The sequence below is a fragment of the Lactuca virosa genome, chromosome 4 (assembly GCF_052849685.1).
Source record: "Lactuca virosa cultivar CGN04683 chromosome 4, Lactuca_virosa_CGN04683_v6, whole genome shotgun sequence".
NCBI classification, from domain to species: Eukaryota; Viridiplantae; Streptophyta; class Magnoliopsida; order Asterales; family Asteraceae; genus Lactuca; species Lactuca virosa.
In genome coordinates this window covers 111,609,489-111,627,372 of record NC_136429.1, presented here as the reverse complement: position 1 = coordinate 111,627,372, position 17,884 = coordinate 111,609,489, and the positions used below count along the sequence as shown (strand labels likewise).

General features: G+C 35.5%; 1 protein-coding gene across 1 annotated transcript; it reads right to left on the bottom strand.

Annotated features, from left to right (window-relative positions):
• Positions 1 to 13,881: 13,881 nt before the first annotated feature.
• LOC145168421 (Inositol monophosphatase family protein) lies at positions 13,882 to 16,597 on the bottom strand. Its single transcript, XM_079087239.1, has 9 exons — positions 16,401 to 16,597; positions 16,196 to 16,292; positions 15,501 to 15,603; positions 15,177 to 15,376; positions 15,033 to 15,092; positions 14,613 to 14,956; positions 14,414 to 14,492; positions 14,231 to 14,281; positions 13,882 to 14,164 (listed from the first exon to the last, which is right to left on the bottom strand). Exons 1-9 carry the CDS (start codon positions 16,517 to 16,519, stop codon positions 14,012 to 14,014), a joined length of 1,206 nt encoding a protein of 401 aa, XP_078943365.1. The 5' UTR covers positions 16,520 to 16,597; the 3' UTR covers positions 13,882 to 14,011.
• Positions 16,598 to 17,884: the final 1,287 nt, after the last annotated feature.

Genomic DNA, 17,884 nt, shown 5'->3' with positions numbered 1-17,884 from the left:
CCAGGAGGATCTAATTCCACACAACATCCATGAACTCCATCATGCATGCAATTGAGAGCAAAGACAATTACTCCATTCATAATGCAAAATCAATTAGAACATAAATAAATAGGACAATTCCGTTCAACTGATCATCCAAGATTACAACTGAATTTCACGTTGCATCCAAATTCCGTATAAGCTCAGATGTACCTCCACCTGACAAACCACTCGAGACCTTCACAATGAACTTCATAACTCGAGATTCCATAACCCAAGCCCAACCTTGACCATACTCTTCTATCACGCATAACTCCTTTCACAGTACAGGCGGCTACCAAAGCAAAAATTTAGGTGAAAACATGGTCGCACACATCCAGAGAATGAGATAGGCGGTTGCATTCTTGTTCCAATTTCAAGGCTACAACAAATTAAAAAAATCATGTCAATAACTTGAACCAAGTGTTCTCATGCTACCTTATTTAACCTATACATATCCCCAAGAAAAAACACATATCCAACCCTAGCTCTACTGCACTCCTTCTTCCTCACCACCCTTACCTATCGGGTGTGGTACCAGTAGATCTAACCAAAAATATGAACCTCAACCGCTAACAAACATCCTCACGAATGGACGGAGACTAAGATCCCACACCTTGATTGAAACCGAACAGTTCCATCCAAGACACAAATGGGTCGATAAAACCTCCAGATCCATCAGAAATGCTACCAAAACCCTGGTCAGTCAGTCCAGCTACCAACCCTGCCGACGTGAGTCATACCTGAAAAACTAATAACGTTGTCCCAACTTCAAAAGAACCTCTGCTATTGACGAAGAACGAAAAGTCCAACAATCGAGACTGCATTGACAACCTATATATTGGTCCAATACACTACTGTACAAAGCCCATGAGGGACTAAACATACCAATTCTAAAACTGATTGACCGATCTGCCACTACCCATCCTAGGCTATAGATATCAATTTATACAACAAGCTGACAAATCCCTCAACAATCGATACCTAACCTGAGCGACCAAAACGCCTATTGACCTATTCCTCAACGTTTTCGAAAAGAACCACTGGCTACATCGATTTCCTTGGCCAGCAGCTTCTTGTCGCGAAGACGACTCAATGCATTACTGAACACATACATCTGATGGAAACTTGCTCTGCACCCTCCCCCGACTTGACCTAATTTTGATTAGAAGCATCGCATACCCAAACCGCAAATTTATGCGGCCCATTATTCTGAAACCATAAGCTCGAACAGATCGATGATCCTCCCAATAGAATACCTAGTTCTCCCCCACTTAGGATTCGAACTACCACCAACTGGTGTCACAAACAAACCATATCTCAAACCGACTCAACCAGGTACATACCTTCCCTAAACCTTTAAATGTATAACATAACGCAAGATGATCCTCTAGATAAAGACCAAGCAAACTCAAGGAGATTTTGAGTCTCAGATAGAGACCTCGAGGACCTCCACAATTACGACAACATCTAATATCAAGGATCCCATGTAGAGGCACAGCAATAATTATGACAGTTCATTCATAACACCAACTCCAACCGTCAGATCATCGCGAGAATCATTCGCAAATACAAAAGGCATTATCATCATAGTCGGGATACATCAGAGACAACAAAAGTTGTTGCTCCCAATTCACCTGAAATTATCAGCTAGCACATGACATGCCTATATCCCAAGAAGCAGATCCTTGGTCTCTTCTCAAGGCATCCATACCACAACAATCCTCCTAAGCATTCTCACGCTTCCATACTACCGCCAAAAACTGCATCCAACTAGCCATATGTTGGGTTTACATCCCAACTCTGAAAGTCACATGCCTACTCACTCCTTCCTCCGGACTCGAAAAACTGGAAGGACATAACCGTCTCCATAGATAGTGACATTCCAATCCATCTTCCAATCACTTATCCTTCGGCCGAAATCCTCGATACGATCATAACAACCGCTTCCTTCTTGAGTCTCGCGACTCAACTGACACTACTTGAGTGAGGTTCTCGAGACCTCAAAATCATCTAACTCACCTAGGTTTGCACCATTCAAACCCAAACTGACATGGCTACTAAGTCCTAAACAATCATTCGACTCATCCTCAACCTAAACAACTATAACCGAAAGATTAGCAGATACAGTAACATTGTCACGAATCATGGTATCATCCATGCCATCTACCATTCTACCCTCAACCAGCTCCTTAGAATCCTCGTGACTTCCCTCGATTCGAGTATGGATCATGTGCTTCCAGTAGTACAGGCCCAATACTATCTTCCACACCTATCCATACTTTCCTCAAGAATCATCCCGAGTCCTCTAAGTTACATACTCATAATAGTACTTCCAACACCCGCTGAACAACGTAGAAACTATACTAAAGCACTTCCTAGGCTTTCCTAGGATTCCCCACCTCCCCTTCCATCATCTGTTAACGAACCCCTATTAATTTCAGCTAACCACTTCATGAATACAGTTACATGCAACAAAACTTAAATAATCTTTCGACTAAAAGACTCAACCCTACAACGGTTAGATTCAGACGAGAGTTGCGTAATAGGAATAAATCCTCCACTCAAAGATTATTTAACCTTCGTAGCATGTAATTTAACGTATTCATTTGATAGTTAACTCGCATCAATATGAGTCCCACAAAGCACAAAGCAAGCAACATTCGAGCAGTGGAGTCGACTGGCACTAAGACACAATAAAATCAGGCAGATTCTCATACGAAATTCCCGACCACTTGGCCTGAGCATCTAGGATACACATTCATCCTATATCTACTCCCTCAAGAGTGGCTAATCATTCCTCATGCTGGTCTGTTATGAACTGAACTCACTCATCAAAACTTCCACCAACCCTACAACCACTCGTGCATGCTAATCATACACAACGATGGATCCCATAGACGGTCGAATACTTGATTCTACCCTAAGACCTTAATCAGACAAGAACCAGAAATAAGGCTAAATCAAACATTCTCAGGCTATAAAATCTTAGTTATGTACAACTATGATCCACATACTAAGCAACTATAGTAATGATGTTAATTTCATCTAGCATATAAGAGATTCTCCTAAGCTATCAGGCATCATTCATCAGGAAATTATATCATGCAATTCTTGAAGATCCCTAGCCTACAACTAGCATGAAGTTCTATCATAAGCATCATAAGCACATAACAGTGTGGGTATCTTGGGGTAAACTTTCTTACTCCGGTTGATCGTACACATCTCATCCTTCCTTGGTTACTTTCTGAAAATAATTTGAATTTAATTTGGAAATAATTTGAAACAGTTTGAAAATAACTTAAAAACTTTCACAGATCCTTAGTTTGAGTCTGGATTCACACGAATGTTCATCCAATTCTCTCAAACCAGGGCACTAATACCAACTTGTAACATCCCAAAAATCATAGTAAAATTTTCACTTTTTAAAAACATTCCAGAGACCATAATTGTTTACAAAAACGTTGTTTCACAAGTATAATTCATAAATCAGAGTATCTCAAAGTCCAAATAACATAAAATCTGAAGGATGTGCACGATCACGCCTTCGCCTTGCCACGATCATCTAAACTACCTAAAACATAAACTGAAGTTGTAAGCACGAAACTTAGTGAGTTCCCCCAAAGTATCACCATACAAACGGATAACATATACAATCATACATGTTGGGTCCACAACCTCCTGGTTGGATTACCCTGGCCGACAACCTCACGGTTTGATTTCCCTATCCTACAACCTCCCGGTTGGATTGCCCTACATAGCGTATACTGGGTCCACAACCCCCCGGTTGGATTACCCTGACCCAAAACCTCCTGGTTGGATTGCTATACATACTACATACTGGGTCCACAACCTCCTGGTTAGATTATCCTGGCCCACAACCTCCCGGTTGGATTGTCGTGGGTTTGTTGACTGGCAGCACAATGTAGTACAACCTTAACCCCACCATACTATGTCGACATACAAAACAGATAAACACATAATCAGTCGGCAGACTAACAAACAGATCTACATATCACTACAACATAGAAACATCCTATATACCAGGATACATAACTCAGTGGGCCGGATTTGGTGCCTTCGACCCACAAGTACAGTGAGGAAAACTCACCTCTGGGTCTGAAAAGGTCGCTGAACAGGATACTGCTCTGAACATCAACTCTATTGGTCGCCTATTCATCAAATAGTGACCAATCTCAAATACAACTCAGAATACCCAATGTACCCTTAGGTCAAACTTGGTCACATCATGGTCAAATACAAAATCAATAATGTCAAACCGAGTTAACTCAGGCTGAGTACGCTGGTCAAATCATGGCCTACTGGTCACCTATTCATAAAATAATGACCAATCTCAAATACAACTCAAAATACCCAAAGTATCCTTACGTCAAACTTGGTCAAATCAAAAATCAAAAATGTCAACCGAGTTGACTCAGGCTGAGTACGCTTCGTGTACTCAAGGTCCAGATCGGGCTTCTAAGGGAGTATGCCCATCGTACTCAGAAGTATGTCCATCGTACTCGGCCAAAAGTCACTTCCCCATGAAGTGCTTATTTCATGAAGCCCTTTCGTCTAATTGCAGATCTAGCCCCCAAATATCATTCCAAACCATAAAGTTTCCATCTTTATGAGTTTCATGCATAGAAAATTCCCAACACCAAAACCCTAACTTGTCTTAAGCTCTTAAGTTCTCTAACATTTGCATGGAAGGGAATAAGGGACCAAGATTGCATTTTTATGCTTCCTAATAACTCCATAATGGATAAAGTTTCGAACTTTATCCATTAGAATGGTCCACATAACCAAGATCTAGTCTTTAAGTCTCAAAGGGACCAAAAGTGCATCTTTATCAACTTAATCCATTAAGTCTAAGTCTATAACCTTCAGATCTAAATAAAAATGATGTTTAGATGGATAAAGTTTCCAACTTTATCCACAACAAGGTCACAAACTTTCAATATCTAAACTATATGCACTAAAATGACCAAAAACTCATAACACCCAAAACCAGTTGATCTAACAAATGCATCATCAAGATTCAAGCTTTATACATCTAAAAGAATGATCAAGGTGAACAAGGCATAGATATACAAGCTCCAATACAACCAACACTTATCCAATGAGCTTCTTATTCTCCAAGATGCACCAAGAACACTCCAAAGCACTTAAAAACACCTTCTTTTTGCTCACAAGGCTCAAACTAGGGTTAGGGTTTCAAGGGACGACGTTGAAGGGGTAGAGGCTGAGAATAGAAAGGGTTTGGGGGAGTTAAGGAGCTTAAATAGGGCTCAAAACCTTCAAATTAGGGTTTGACACCTGATTGCATACGCCCAACGTACACCCTGTATGCCCAGCGTACTAGGCTCAACCCAAAACCCCCTAACTTCGAATGGTCATAACTTCTTCGTTATAACTCCGATTTTCACGATCTTTATATCCACAGAAAGGTATTAAAGAGCCCGACAATATTATCTAGATATCTTGGACTAAAAACTTCTCGAACAAAAATTCATATATCATGCAAGAACCCGGCCTATGACTTTTCCCTTTCTATCCTTCAACCCAAAACACAATTCAAGGGTTAAGATCTCGTAACCATAATTGCCTATTTCTAAAATGCCTAAACATTACCTCCTTAAGGCCCAAAGCCTTTACACAATCAACTTCTGGCTCACAGCCCTACAATAAGAAATGACAGGAAACATGATGTTACAATGCACCACGACATGGTCACCACGACGTGGCAAGAGTCTGGCCACAACGTGGTGGCCGCCAGAGTGTAAAACCCTAATTTTGATATTTTAGGCCTTATTTAAGGGATGTGATGGCTAGGGTTTGTACACCCTCAGCCTCCATCACCTCCCTTTCGACCTATAAGCACCCATAGCCACCATTGTTGAGTTTTTGAAGTTTTGTGGTGATTTTTTGTGAGAAGAAGAAGAATAATAAGTCATTCATTGTGTGAATATCTAGCAAGAAAGCCCCTCCTCTGCTTTCTAGCTCATCTTTTTGACCCTTGTGAGTCTTCAAGCTCCAACCTTTATGTTTAATGCTTCTAGATCTAGGTTTCTTTGCATTTTTCTTCAAGATTGGTATAGTTTGAGTGGTTGGACTCCATAAAGTTGGCAACTTTATGGATCCTTGGGGTCCCCTTGTGGACATATGTTCCAGATATGAAGTTTAATAGAGTCTTGATGTTATGCATGGAGTTTTGGGTCCCATTTCCTCCATTTTTTACCTAGCTTGGGCTCAAGGCATGCATTGGACATGCATGCCTAAAAAACAACAATTTTTATGATGTTTAGAGTGTAACAAGGCCTTCATGAGAGCATGAGTGAGTTGCTTGAAGGATTAAGAGCTTAATGCATTAAGTTGGTCAGGACAATTCCCATGACATGGATATTTAGCCTCCATGACGTGGCGTTGAGTGGTCTTCGCGACTGTTTTGTTGTGAAGTCACCACGACGTGGAAAATGCTTACCCATGACGTGGTGACCAACATATGGACTTTTGATCGTTGACTTTGATTGTTGATTTTTGACTTTTGACTAGTTTGAATTTACGTCAATTTGAGGGTTTTGGGTTGTAGTTTAAGAATTGGTCCTTGATTGTTGTATAGGTGACATGTAGTACCAGTTCTTGGATTGTGTGAGCTGTGTTGTTATCGACTAGACTGCGAGGTGAATTTTCTCACTATACTTTGTATTGCAGTATGTATCCTTGTGTGTAGGATGTTGGTATGTTGTAGTGATCTATTAGATTGGTAGATCTGTTATGATTACATGTGTTTTGTCGGACATTGTTTATCTGTTTGTACATTTCGACATGTTGTGGTTGGGTTGAGGTGGTCCTGCTTTGTGTTGTAGGTCAAGATATCAGGGAGGTGAATGTGTACTATAGGCCTTGCGAGATAGTCCAGTCAGACTATAGGCCCACGGGAGCGGTCCAACTACTATAGGCCTTACGAGGCGGGCCAATAGACTATAGGCTCGGTAGAGCGGTCCAGGCATCCTGTAGGCCTTGTGAGGCAGTCCAGACAAATTAAAGGCTCATGTGTGCATGTATTGTATGTGTATTGTTGTATGTGGTATTTTGAAGGAACTCACTAAGCTTTGGTTTACAGTTGTGGATTAAATGTTTTTCAGGTACTTATCGGATGGCGAAGGCGGGATTGTACACACGCACATCAACTGCTTTATGATTCGAGATTCCACAATGTTTTCCTTATACTTAGATTTTGAATTATGATTTATGAACAAATGGTTTGACTCGAGAGTAACTTCATCAAAACGGGTGTTTATTCTCTATTAAGAATAAAAAAAATTACTATGGATTTTGGGACGTTACAACGGCATTAACATTAAACGCTAGCAAAAGCTAGAAAATTACATAACAAGAGTTTGAAAAGAAGGACATTTCACCCAATCTAACCACTTGGCACAAAACTTAGGAAATATACCTCTGGTCCAAAAGCATGATTGAGACTGAATGAAATTCCAAAATAAAGACTTTAAAGGTTTACGGAATGGTTCCATATCTCCACATCCATGCCACAAGAGAAAAAAAAATATATGATTGACTGTCTCAACATCAAGATCACAAATCGGACACCTAACTGAACCAATATTGATACCTCTTATATCCAAATTCAATCTGGTAGGAAATTAATTTAGATTTAGCCACCAAAAGAAAACGTTCACCTTAGAAGGGACATAACGATTCCACCTGGACTAATCAATGGAAACCTCTACGTTTTTGGAATCAATAATAGATCTAGCTGAGGCAACAGAGAAACCAGAAGAAACATCAACAGACCAAATCCAAGAATCATGTGGAGAAGAAATGTGCACCTGATCAGTAGCATCCCTCAAAACCGAGAACTGGAGAGCCTCCTCACCTCCTCTCAAATGTCTTCTAAAACATGACAACCAATTCAAACATCGAAAACAATCTGAGACTGTACACAACTTATCCTGATTTAAAGCATAAATCCGAGGGAATTGAGTTTTAAGACATTGATTCCTACACCAAATATCTTCCCAAAAGGAAGTCTTCGCACCATCACCCACCCTACGACAACAAAAGAAAAGTAAATTGATACCTATCTTTGCAAGGTTGGAAGTAGCACTAAGGATCACATTCCAAGGGCTCAATGAAGACCGGGGAACCACTTTTTTTCCAACACAATATAGGTCTTTTTTATGTTTTAGTGGTTCTAATAGTCACTTGCATATCAACCAAATACTTTTTCAGTATCCTCTCGTACATGTTTATCATTATAGAACACATAATCATCTACTTTATGGGTAATGGATTATGGTGTCTCTCATCATATGTCACTTAATTGTTCGTCATTTTTCCTTGTCTTATGGTCCTTATGTTTATGGCTGCCAATGGTACATCTATGTCGTTGAAAGGTCTTGGTTTTGTTGTTACACCTAGTCTTCCGCTTCCTAATGTTTATTTTATTCATTTTTCCTCTTTGAAATTGTTTCCATTAGTTACTTATGTAAATTTGATTATGTAATCTATTTCTCTCCCAATTTTTGCTTTGTCCAGGACCCATGATCTCGGGAGATGATTGGGACGGGTTGTAGGCAAGGGGCCTTTATGTCAAATATGAGCTTAAAGTATCAAATGTTGCTATTTCTAGTATAGATTTTTCTTTTATCGTTGATTCATTAGTTTTCTAGTTTTTATATATATGACACTCTCGTTTGGGTTGTGCTTCAATGTATTGTTTACAATTTTTAGCTTCCTTGTATGTACTTTATTACATTGTGACAATCAAAGTGTTATGTAAATTGTCCGGTTTTTCACGAGAGAGCCAAACCTACTAAAATTGACTTCCATTTTACTTGTCATCATCTTCAACAAAGAACTATCTTGTTGCCTTATGTTTCCCCTCTCTCTAGATTGCTTATACTTTTACTAAACACGTTTGTCTTTTCCTTTTCATGTTCGGGCTAAACAAACTCTCAATGTTTTTGTTGTAGTATTATGAGTTTGAGAGGACAAGTTAGCATAATATAATACGATGTTTTATTTAGCCCATTTAGTTTAGTCATTTTTCTTGTATAGGTATGTTTATTCTTTATTATGTATATTTTTATTTCCTTTCATTTGTAAATATTATTTTCTTTGGTCAATAAAACTCTAGCCGCATTTGAGTGATAGTTTTCAAAAAGGACATCAAAAACATTTTCAATAATAACAAAAATGAAAAACATTTTCAATAATAACAAAAATGAATTAAATTAAAGTAACTAATAATCTTAAAAGGCTAGTTTGAATTTTTAAACCAGAAAAAAAAACACCAAATCTACTTCCATCGTATAATTTTTATTTCATTAGTTATAAGTTAGTATAACAGTTGTGGTATGAACTTAATTCTATATGTGATAGATGCATGTTTATTAAACGTGTAATAAACAATTTTGGTTTGAACTTTAATTCTACCCGTCAAAGATTGTTGTATTTTGTGTTCAAACTTTATAATTTTTTAATAAGCAAGAAAAAGTATTATATATATATATATATATATATATATATATATATATATATATATATATATATATATATATATATATATATATATTGTAAAAATAAAAAATTAGTATAAACTATGATATTGGGGTATGTTTGCTATATGATGAAACATATATAATAATTCCTAAATTATCCAAGTAACCAAATTAGTAATCAGTTTTCATTACTATGAGCTGGAGGATAACAGCTACTTTGACTTTGACTTGACTATTGAATGTAAATAATTATATATAGAGGCCTTATCATTGATGAAATAATATTTATTCTGTTTTATTTCGATGAATCACTTGTGTTATTGTATAGACAAAACTTGCAGAATTGGTCCTTGTGGTATTCAAAAAAATGTGGATAAGGTCCAAAAAGTTTTCAACTTGCATGAAAGGTCCAAAATCAAGATTTTTTCGTGATTTTGGTCCCTCATACACTTGAAAGGTCAATTTTACCCTTTTTATTTCTTTTTTGTATTTTGTTTATTTATCTTAGTATTTAAAAAATTAAAAAATAGAAAAATAAATCTCACCCCACCCTAACCCTCTCCACCGGTACCGTCTCTCTCTCTCTCTCATCGTGTAATTCATAGAGAACTTCTGATTCTCTCTATATCTTCAAAACTCATCTCCTCAAGAACACACAATCACAAAATTATATATACACATAAAGAAAATTAAACACACAGTGAAAAAAACCAATCGTTCCAAACAAATCGTCATTCCCATCTCTCATCTCTATGTTCCTCGGTCCCTCTTCCACAATCCCCTTTGCTTCAGGAAATTGAAGGCATTAAATCCAAGCATTTCAGGAAATCGAAGTTTTTAAAGCATATGAAATTAAAACCCGGTCCCCTTTGTTTTGTTTCTTGGTTTGATTTCTGAAAAAGAAAAAAACCTTACCGGAGAAATCGAGAAGAATATATTAGAGAGGGGGATAAAGACAGTAGTGGTGAACATGATATTTAAAAATAGAAGATGCGATGGAGATGAACCAATGATGAACTGATGAAATCCGAATTTATAGATGTTGAAATCTCGATTTACTGGAAAAGCCCCACCTTCAAGAACCAAACTTTTATTCTTCTTCAGAGAGAAAACACAAACACCCTACCTTTGAATCTAGGGCTTCACTGGTTCGTTGGATGTCGAAAATGCTTGGAGTCGTGGATTGAATCGATCATTACAAAATATTGTCCAGATAAGAGATGAGGACAGATCGGAGAGGGTATGATCCAACTCCAGATTCCAAGGAGTTGTGGCATTCAAGGGGAAATCAAATGAGTCCAAACCATATTTCTTGAAAAAGGGATTGGTTTGGGATGGAAAGCTCGAGGATGAGCGAAGGTCTCATTTTCAGACGGTCGTGTTGGATTGCCAACCAGACGTGGCGGCGACGATGGGTGAAGATGGTGTCATGACCATGGTTTTAAAGGATTGTGGTGGTGTCATTGGGTTGTGGGATGAGTATACGAAGGGGGAGGAAGATTTTGAGTCGTGATGGATGCCATCAGAAAAAGAGAGAGAGAGAGAGAGGTGGAATGATGGGGGTGAGCTAACATAATTCTTTTTTTTCATTAATATTTACAAATTAAAAAATATAAAAAAAAATACAAAAGGAAATTAAAAGGGCATAGCAGTCAATTCAAGTGCTCCATGGATCAAAACTACAAAAATTTCTTAATTTTAGGACCAAAATCACGGAAAAATCTTGATTTTGGACCTTCTATGCAAGTCAGAAACTTTTTGGACCTTATCCACATTTTTTCGAATACCACAAGGACCAATTTTGCAGTTTTGTCTATTGTATACTTCATTTTTAGGCTGGACGGAGTGAAGCGGGAATGGTGTGTGGGAGCCATTCCCGCTCGGAGGAACAACGCACCGGCGGTGCAGGATAGGAAGCACGGGAAGGAGATGGGGGGAGGGGTTGCCGCACTCTCTCTCTCTTCTAGTGATTAGCTGGATTTTTTTTTTGAGTTTGCAAGTTCATTGAGGAAGAAGGAAGAAGTTTCTGGAAATGACATATTTGGCGCCTATGTTTTGGTCTTATGGCAGAATACATCCCAGCTCTGAATTCTCTTCACAAAAATAGTTTTTGAAAACTACAAAATAGACACTATACTTTTATATTCCAATTATCATTAAATCAATTAATTTTATTTAAAAAAAATCAAAAGAAAGTGAGGAGTTTTCCGCACACTCCTTGGCTTTTGGTAAGGAAAAGAAAAGTGAGGGAAAGGGTATTGTGACCCACAAAAAATGAGGGGAGTTTCCCACCTATACCCTCCGGTCTTATAAACAACTTTTTATACAGAATACTATTAATTATTTTTTTTATCAAAACCATGATGCGATGCATATAAAAACTTGATTATGAGTTGATCAAATTTTATATTTTTAGTATTTATTGAAAGGTATTTCAGGCATTATATATATATATATATAAACAATGATGTTTTTCTATATTCAAAGTAAATTATATGTTATATTGGATTACTACAAAAAGAGAAAAGTTATATTCATTATGTTGAGTTATAGCTTCTAATCTTTATTTTGACCTCATTACCGCTTCCGAGATTAACAATGAGGTCCCGCTCTCAAAAAAAGTGATCGTCTGTTAAGCACGAGCCGCTCCTTACAGGTCTAGGGGAGTGCTTCATAATTTTTTTCCCCGTAAGAATATGTGCTACTCAATCCAACGTCTGTGGTGCATGTGTAGACCAAAAAGTCTTTTCAAATGATGATGTCTTAGGGATTGTGGGCCTTAGGTCAATTTGTCTTTATAAATAGATCTACTTGTTGTTGGAGGTATATTATTCTTTGTTTCAAGTATGAGCTCATTTTAGAGGATTTTGGTCCATTTTATTTGGATGCTTTAGGAGTTGAAGAACTCCAGAGCTTGTGGATGACTTCTTATGGCCCCGGTCAACCCGTCTTTATAAATAGATCTACTTGCATCTCCATAATTTTATATAGAAAGCTTGTATGACCACTATGTATTTTCTTCAAATCTAATAAACATCTCTTTCTAGTTCGTCCATAGATTAGCTAGATTGCTTTGATCGAGTTAACCACATTAAAACCTTGTGTTGTTTTTCTTCACGTCTTTAATTGATCTATGTTGTGTTTATTGATTCTTTATCCTAACACTTTCTTTTATTAATCTATGTAATTAGTCAAATATAACACATCACTTTTTTAATATTAAATGACAAATTGGAAAATATTTTTGATAATATTATCGCATTTTCTTTAAATTTGTTTGTGTTTAGAAACACTAATGCTAGAAAAAAAAAAATTAGAATGTGTAGATGCGTAATCCAATGTTGACGCCTTCATCTTTTTTTTTTTTTTTTTTTTTTTTTTTTTTTTTTTTTTTTTTTTTTTTTTTTTTGCTAACACCTGGCTAGCTTATGTTTTTTAATATATATGGTAGACGTTCCAAAAAAAATGACAAATTTCAAAAAAACCCTTACATTTTCAGATTTTACTTGAAGATTATAATTTTTTTTCTAATGAAGATTATAATTTTTTTTACATAGAAACCTAAGCACTTGAATCATTTTCATTTTAGCTATTATTACCTACTAGAATTGGTTAACATGTTAAACATGTTAATAATAATTTCCGACCAATATTTATATAATATTGGGTTGTTTTGGATTTTTTTGGGGTAGGATTGTTTTAGACATTTATAACTTGCTAACATATTTAAGTAACTAACTAATGGCTTAAATGAAAAAGAAAAAAATTGTGGTTTTTCAAGTAAAAGACCAAACATATATGTTATATTTTGGCAAAACTAGTTGAAAGCCGAAAGTCGGAAGTTATAATTTTTATTTGCGTAGAAATATTAGACAAAAATAGTTATAAGCTTTTGAAGGGTGTAAAATAACGTAAAAGCTAAAAGCTAAAAGCTCCTAAAAACTACTTGAATTAGTTTTTGGATTATGAGACTTTTGTTTTGAATAAAAGCTTTAAGTTCCTACTCCCAAACAAAGCTTTTTCTTAATTCGAGATTTTTCTTTAAAGCCAAAAGCTAAAAGCTTCTAAAAGTTCTCTAAAACACGCGCTGCCCAACATACCATAAAAGCTTTTCTGAAAAAAAAAATTAGAAAAATGTAATGGTTTTTTCAAGTAAATGACCATGTAAGGATTTTTCTGAAATTTGCCCTATATTAAATTACTACTTGAATACTAAACATATATTGTACTACATCTCCTTTTCCTACTTACATAATGTACTTATTATTCTTTTGATGTAATCAATTTCTAAAAACATGCATATTTTATCTCACTTTTAAAAATGAAAAAGAAGAAATGCATGTGATTCTAATTTTCTTTTTCACTCTTTCATTCAACATCAGTTTGATTTACTTTCCTTATTGTATATTACACGTACCAAAAAGAATAATGAGAAAATACAAACAAGAGATTTTCCTTTCCATATGTCATGAAATAATTGCTGAATTGGATGCAATGATCTCAAGTATCTCTTCATGTAATCTGCTATTCGACACAAGAATGCCACCTGGCGGAAATAGCGCTTTCCTCTCAACTTCATCTCCAGCAAGATCAAGTTCATCTCCATTCCAATCTGTAACCTGTAACATGTTAATTCAATCAATAACAAAATCTACTCAATTTGTAAAAGGAATTAACTTCATTACCTTTCCTCCTGCTTCTTGCACACATATCACTCCAACAGCATGATCCCAAACCTTATTTTTCCCATACAAAGAAGCCAACTTTAGTAAATGAGGACACATTAAGTCAAAAAAGAAACACTCATAAATAGCTTATTGGATTAAGTCCATTAAAAAAACAGCTTCCTTAGTGTCATTAAGTCATACCTTGATCACTCTTTCAGCCCTTGCACGTTGAATAAATACAGATGCCCTCCCAGAAGCTACCATCAGATACTTGCATAAACTGAATACAAAGTCCCAAAAAATATATAAACACCATTTTCAAGCATTAATACTGTTACTGTTACTGATACTGATACTAATACTGATACTGATACTGATACTGTAAAAGAAGTAAATGGACCTTCCACAACATGTAGGCAAGAGAAGAACTTCATTATCTCCAACATTGTCCACATTGATTGATGAACCAAATGAAGATGACAATGGCAATGAATCCCATGTTTGGCTTTCTGAAATGCAAAAGCGTCCTTTATGAACTAAATTATAGCCATCAACTAAGCATCTGTACCAGTTAAGAGCTACCCCAGATAGTTTCTTTGACCATGTTCCACAGCCAATATGTGCAACCATAATCATTCCTGACCCAAGGGTATATTTGTCATTGTCTGATTTATTGTCCTTCCAGTTAGGGCATCCCATAACTCCTAAAACAATCTGTCCTTCAACCACAAGTGCTAAACCTACCTGTAATGTTATGATCAAATCAATGCATGTATGATTCTATTTCTTGTATTTATTTATTAAGAAAACTTAAACTTACCACATATAAGGCCTCATTACCCTTGAGAAATCCACGTGTGCCATCTATAGGATCCAGAATCTGTATAAAACACATTCATATGATCAAGTGAATGAATGTTTTAGCTATAATATGTGATAAGAAACTGCATAACAATTAACACACCCAATATGTAGCTGGATTAGGTCCAAATGTTCCTTTTCTATCAATAGCTTCAAGTACATCAGCTTCAGTTAATTCTTTATCTTTGGAGCTTGATTTATCAATAACCACATTTACAACAGAGTCTACAAGATTATTTGAACGTAAGAATGCTGAATCCTCTTCAGCCACCAATGGAATGGAAGGAAATAGCTTCCCGAGCTCTGCCATGATTATGAAATATAAATCCATAATAAAAAGTAAGGTTTCTAGGGCTATTTTGAGTATTTTCTATGATGAAGATGAAAAGGAAGTGAGAAAAGGAATTTAAGAATCAAGATTTTATACCCAGGCTAATTAGAGCTTGAACTCCAAAATCTGCAATGGTGACAGGTGTCTGGTCATTTTTTTCAAGAATCCTTCCATCACTTGTGAATAAAGATCGCTTCACCTGAATCAGACAGAATATGATGTCTAAAGCCATTGAAATATAATTCCCAATTTCCCATTTTCAATAGCTTAATAGAAAATTCCCAATCATGTAGACATCATATACTTGGATCACAATCACTTAAATATCATAAAATTGCAATATTGAAGATTCCTGACATGTAAAATGCAAGCCTTTTGCAGGTATCATATGAGAAAACAAGCTACTAAACAACTTTTGAGTTCTATTGAGGAATGTGAATTGTTTACATCTAAACAATTTTGATGAATAATATTTATCCTACACAGTCAAGATGATCATATCAATCATGATGAAAATTCAAGAAGATACAACATAACACAGTTTTATGTTGTATACGTTCAAAAAGAAAGATACTTTCTTTCTCAAATCAAAGGTCACATTTCACATCAACAATTTTCATAGATTGTTATTTGTTACTAACTACAAATTAAAATATGTTGTTCAAAAAGTAATAACAAAACTATAGCAATTTGAAGTTGTAAAGTACTAGGTGCAACATGTCTACATGTAACACTTTAGATTGAGCTGAAATGAAGCAAAGGGTAGAAATGGTATTAATGATGAAACTTACGTCAACACAGAGACGGCAAGCCCGCTCGACCGCATCCACAGCAGCACTTAGCTCTCTGTTATACTTGGCATTCTGAGCCGGGGAAGGAAGACTCGATCTGCACAAAGCAAAATAAGTAAAGGTTCCATCAATTGGAACCCTAAATTTTGGGGTAGAAACAGAGTGGCGTTAATTACGAGAGTGATAAGAATCGAGTGGAGGATACCTCACGCTGAATCGCCGGAGACACAATGACGATGAAGTTGAGTGTACAGTGAATCGAGTGTGAGGTTGTAGTAATTTTGTAATGGGGTTTTGCAGCCTTGAGCAATGAAGGAGATCCATGGCGGGAATGAAAACTAAAATTTCTAACTGCGGCGGTGGTTGGTCGTTGATCCGAGAATTGTGGAGTACCTCCGTCCATTAAATATATATACCGAAATAATTTTGTTTTTTCAAGTTCATAAAATCCCTAACTTTTTAACACTTAATTGAAAAAGGTTATAACATTTTTTTTAATTATTGTTATCGCTATAAAAAGGTTATAACATTTTTTTTAATTATTGTTATCGCTATAATTCTATCGCTGTAGCCTATTTAATGAGTTTATGGTTAACTATATTTTTTTTTTCTTTTTTTGCAAAATCAGTTCTAAAATAGGTTTAAAGTTCAAATTTGATCCCTATAGTTTGTAAAAAGTGGTTTTTTAACTTTATTTTTCGTTTTTTAAATACATTATTTATTCCCGTTATATATATATATATATATATATATATATATATATATATATATATATATATATATATGCTTTTTTATTTACTTTAATATATTCTTAGATTTTACATTTTTTGAATTTTTTTCATATTTTTTTTCGTATTATATTTTGATGTTTTCGTATTTTAATTTTTTTTTCTTTTTTTTACGTATTATTTGCTTTCATTTTTTCATATGTTTAACTTTTTCTAGACTTTTTTTTAAAATGTAAAATGTATTAATATGGTATATTACAATTTTGATAATTTATAGTTTTTGTAATTTTTTATTTTTATTCAAGTAAATAAAAAAATTATATTTAAATTTATAATTTCGGTCCAACTTATTTTCTTTTTATTTTTGGGTAAATGTAACTGAAGCCCAACCAACTTTGGGGTTTTGTTTTAAAATGTCTCTTACATATTTTTTTGGTAGTATAGGTCCTTAAACTTAGATTGACTTATTAAAAAAGGTATTGAATTTCATTTTTCCCGGTTTCATCGGTTAAAGTTGGATTAAGTGGCATTTTTACTTTTTGAGTAATAAAAAAGGGAATTCAAACTCACCTCTCTCTCTCTCTCTCTCTCTCTCTCCATAAATATTACATATACTCTTTCTTAATCATCAGCTTAAAAACCCTATCTACAAAATCTATGATCAAATTTTTTATTCAAGTGATCTATCGACAATTAAGTGTGGGTATTCGAAGTGGGCGTCTCCAATTCATACGTAAAGATGAAACTTTGAAGCAATCATTACCGATTTTGAATCAGAATCTATTGTCAATTTGGTGTGGGTATTCGAAGTGTGTAACGCCCGTAGATCCGGGCTAGTCAAATTAGAGATAATAGGGGTCGAGAACGACTTTTCGACAAAAGATTATTTAGAATAAATAATCTTAAACAAGTTGTAGAATATATCTCAAGGGTTCCGTACATATAAAGAACGCATAAATCC

Coding starts and splice junctions, on each gene's coding strand:
- LOC145168421 (XM_079087239.1), bottom strand. CDS start 16,519: ATGGATCTCCTTCATTGCTCAAGGCTGCAAAACCCCATTACAAAATTA. Junction 16,293..16,400: donor CTCCGGCGATTCAGCGTGAG/GTATCCTCCACT, acceptor TGCTTTGTGCAG/ATCGAGTCTTCCTTCCCCGG. Junction 14,957..15,032: donor GTAATGAGGCCTTATATGTG/GTAAGTTTAAGT, acceptor ATAACATTACAG/GTAGGTTTAGCACTTGTGGT.